We start from the raw sequence: 3,130 nt of genomic DNA, 5'->3' as shown, positions 1-3,130 counted from the left end.
CGGGAGAAGATCCGGCAGCGGCAGTCGGTCCTGCCCGCCCCCCGGGGCCCGGCCCCCATCCCCTTCCAGCGCCAAGGCGGTGACTCTCCGTCCAGCAAGAACCGAGTGGGCCTGCCCGCGCCGCTCAGCGAGCCCGGTACGCGCGGGGAGCCGGGCGGGCGCTGCGTCGCGGCCCGCGGGGGTGGCCTCCTCAGTGGCCCCTGACCTCTGCCTCCCGCATCCAGGCTTCCGCCGTCGGGAGTCGCAGGACGAGGAGCCGCGGGCTTTGCTGGCTCAGAAGATAGAGAAGGAAACGGTAGGTCTTGGCCGTGCAGCCCCCAGCCAGCACCCACCTCCTCCCCAGGCCAGGGACCAAGAGAGGGGCGTGGGGCTGACCTCCAGCTGGCGGGGGTGCCTCGGACTGACCCCTGCCTCCGCTCTGACCCCAGCAAATCCTCAACTGCGCCCTGGATGACATCGAGTGGTTCGTGGCTCGGCTGCAGAAGGCGGCCGAGGCTTTCAAACAGCTGAACCAACGCAAGAAGGGGAAGAAGAAGNCAGATGGACCGTGGTCATGGGGACAAGTGGCCACTGAGCTTCAAGAGGTCCAGCCTGAGCAGGTGGGCTGCTGAGGGCCAGGCCCGCTGGGGTCAGTGACTAGGCCAGCCAGGTTCATAGCCACTGCCCCCATTCCAGAGGGTGTCCTTACGCTCCGGGCACGGCCCCCCTCCGAGGCCGAGTTTATCGACTGTTTTCAGAAAATCAAGCTGGCTATCAACCTGCTTGTGAGTATTGTAATCGTCTCCCGCTGTCTGTGGGACACTGAGGAGCCTGGGGTCCTTCCCCCCCTTATCCCCATCATCATCCCCCCACCCCGTCTGTCTGCACCCCCCACTCCAGGCCAAGCTGCAGAAGCACATCCAGAACCCCAGCGCAGCAGAACTGGTGCACTTCCTCTTCGGACCGCTGGACCTGGTGCCTGGGGCCGGGGGAGCGGGGCCCCGGGGTGGTTTGCCCCTGACTGAAGGTGGGGGGAAGCAGGTGCCCACCTCAGGCAGGCAGCTGAGGCCACGCATCCACGCTGCGAGCGTGGCTGGCCTGCGGTGCCTCTAGCGAGCGAGCTAGGGCTGCGGTCCCGTGGGCGGGGCCTCCTCTGAACCCCACTCTGCCCCAGATCGTCAGCACCTGTGGGGGCCCGGACATCGCGTGCTCCGTCTCCAGCCCCATGCTTTCCCGTGACGCCGTGGCCTTCCTGCGAGGCCACCTAGTCCCCAAGGAGACGACGCTGTGGGAGTCACTGGGGGAGACATGGACACGCCCCCGGTGCGGCTGCAGGCAGGGAGGGGTGGGGGGTGATGCAGGGCAGGGGGTGCAAACTTGGCAGACTGGGTGGTCTCCTGGGTGGGGCGGGCTCCTATGGGTGGGCTTGGCTCACCCCCAGGACCTCCCACCCCCAGCTCTGAGTGGCCACGGGAGCCGCAGGTACCCCTCTACCTGCCCAAGTTCCACAGCGGCTGGGAGCCACCCCTGGACGTGCTGCAGGAGGCGCCCTGGGAAGTGGAGGGGCTGGCGTCGGCCCCGGATGAAGAGGTCAGAGCGCCCCCCGCTGGCCCGCTGCCTCCTCCACCCGCGCTCACCTCCTCAGCCCACCTCTGTCCACCGCCCTCACCGCCCCTCCCTACCTGGCCCTCACCCCACACCAAGCGCAGGTGGCCCTTCTTCCCCACAGCCGACTCCAGTGAGCCGACTGTCCTTTCGAAACTCCCCAAAACACAGCGTCACGTCAGAGCCCGCGCCCCCGGGGGACAGCCTCCCATCGGTCAGCGCCCCGCATGCTCACAGGTGAGTTCCCCTTCAGACGAGAGTGAGCCGCTCAGCCCTAGAAACATGGAGATCCTGATGGGAGTATGTCGCCACCGGGCGGCGGCGGCTGCCTGGTTCGTGCTGTTCAAAACAGCGTTTTTCCAAACAAGAACCAGGTTTTCCTTCTAACTTTATGACATAGAGCTGAAGAGAAAATGTCCCAAACTACCCATAAATTTGTCACCCTGATATGTTACCTCTTTCTGTGTCTTCTCACGTATGTTCTAGAATCATGGTGAGGAGTTTACTGAGCCGCTGAAGTTAAGTGGGGTCACCAATCCCTGTCACCTACTGGGGCTGATTTAGGCTTAGCCTCAGAGCCAGAGAGGAGACTGAAGGTCTGAGCAGGACAGCCATCCTCCCCGCCCCCACATACGCACTTCAACAGACGCAGGGCCTGGGGGACTCCCCTTCCTTCCTCCCCTCTCTGTCCCCACTCCTGGCCTAGGATCTGCCTGGAAGACTTGTCACCCTGGCAGATCCCAGGATTGGTTTCAGAAGGGGAGGGGCCGAAAGCTGTGCCCCTCCCTTCGCCCCACATCAGCGGCCTGGGTCCGTGGTGCCTGCGCAGGGCCGCGCTGGAAGAAGCGTTTCCATCCCTTGGCCTCCAGCCCCCGCCCCTGTGCGGTGCCCCGCGGCCTGCCGCTGCATGAGGAGGCTGCCCAGACCGACCGGGGGACGGCCCGGCCCGGCGGCAGCCACAGGCCCGCTCCTCGCTGCGGCCAGAACAGCCTCGGTCAGGGCGGCCCCTCTCCCCGCACCCCTGCAGCTCCTGGGCAGCCCTCTGCTGCGGGGGCTTGTGGACCGACTGCGTCCCTCAGTGGTCACCTGCCTCCAGGCGTGGCGGTGACCCTGTCATTTCTCAGGTACACGTCTGGCTCTGGACCCCTGAGACAGGCCCACAGGCTCCCCGCGTCCCACCCCTCTGCGCGGCCCCCACCTCCGCGCGGGGCCCCCGGGCGCTCTGGGGCTGTCACAGTTTCTGTTCCCGGCTGATAAGCCTCAGCCTCTCTCTGCTGCGACCTCAGAGAGCTGAGAGGAGGCAGCACGCACCTGGGCCGTGCTTCCCGGGCCCAGCCCTGGGCCTCAGCCCTCCTGTTCCGCACAGGGGCTACGAACCTGCACCCGCTATGGCCAAGTACGTCAGGGTCCTCTATGACTTCACGGCCCGTAATGCCAACGAGCTGTCGGTGCTCAAGGACGAGGTCCTGGAGGTGAGCAGGAGCCTGGGCTGGAGGGGGCTGCCTGGGGGCGGGGGGGGCGCAGCAGGCAGGGGCCAGGCTGCCTG

At 66.5% G+C, this 3,130-nt stretch overlaps 1 protein-coding gene across 1 annotated transcript in view; it reads left to right on the top strand.

Moving 5' to 3' along the window:
• EPS8L2 (EPS8 signaling adaptor L2) overlaps positions 1 to 3,130 on the top strand; it is a 16,751-nt gene that overhangs the window by 11,032 nt on the left and 2,589 nt on the right. Inside the window, exons 6-14 of the mRNA XM_077773381.1 lie at positions 1 to 136; positions 225 to 295; positions 429 to 547; positions 641 to 764; positions 880 to 954; positions 1,154 to 1,302; positions 1,437 to 1,569; positions 1,709 to 1,821; positions 2,951 to 3,056. The exon at positions 1 to 136 is cut by the window's left edge and continues 204 nt beyond it. Of these exons, the coding sequence (XP_077629507.1) occupies positions 1 to 136; positions 225 to 295; positions 429 to 547; positions 641 to 764; positions 880 to 954; positions 1,154 to 1,302; positions 1,437 to 1,569; positions 1,709 to 1,821; positions 2,951 to 3,056 (1,026 nt within the window). The remainder of the gene's footprint in view (positions 137 to 224; positions 296 to 428; positions 548 to 640; positions 765 to 879; positions 955 to 1,153; positions 1,303 to 1,436; positions 1,570 to 1,708; positions 1,822 to 2,950; positions 3,057 to 3,130) is intronic.

This window comes from Crocuta crocuta, unplaced genomic scaffold (assembly GCF_008692635.1).
Source record: "Crocuta crocuta isolate KB4526 unplaced genomic scaffold, BGI_CrCroc_1.0 scaffold1161, whole genome shotgun sequence".
Classification (NCBI taxonomy): Eukaryota; Metazoa; Chordata; class Mammalia; order Carnivora; family Hyaenidae; genus Crocuta; species Crocuta crocuta.
Note: the sequence above shows the minus strand (reverse complement) of the source record. Positions and strands in the feature narration are given on the sequence as shown.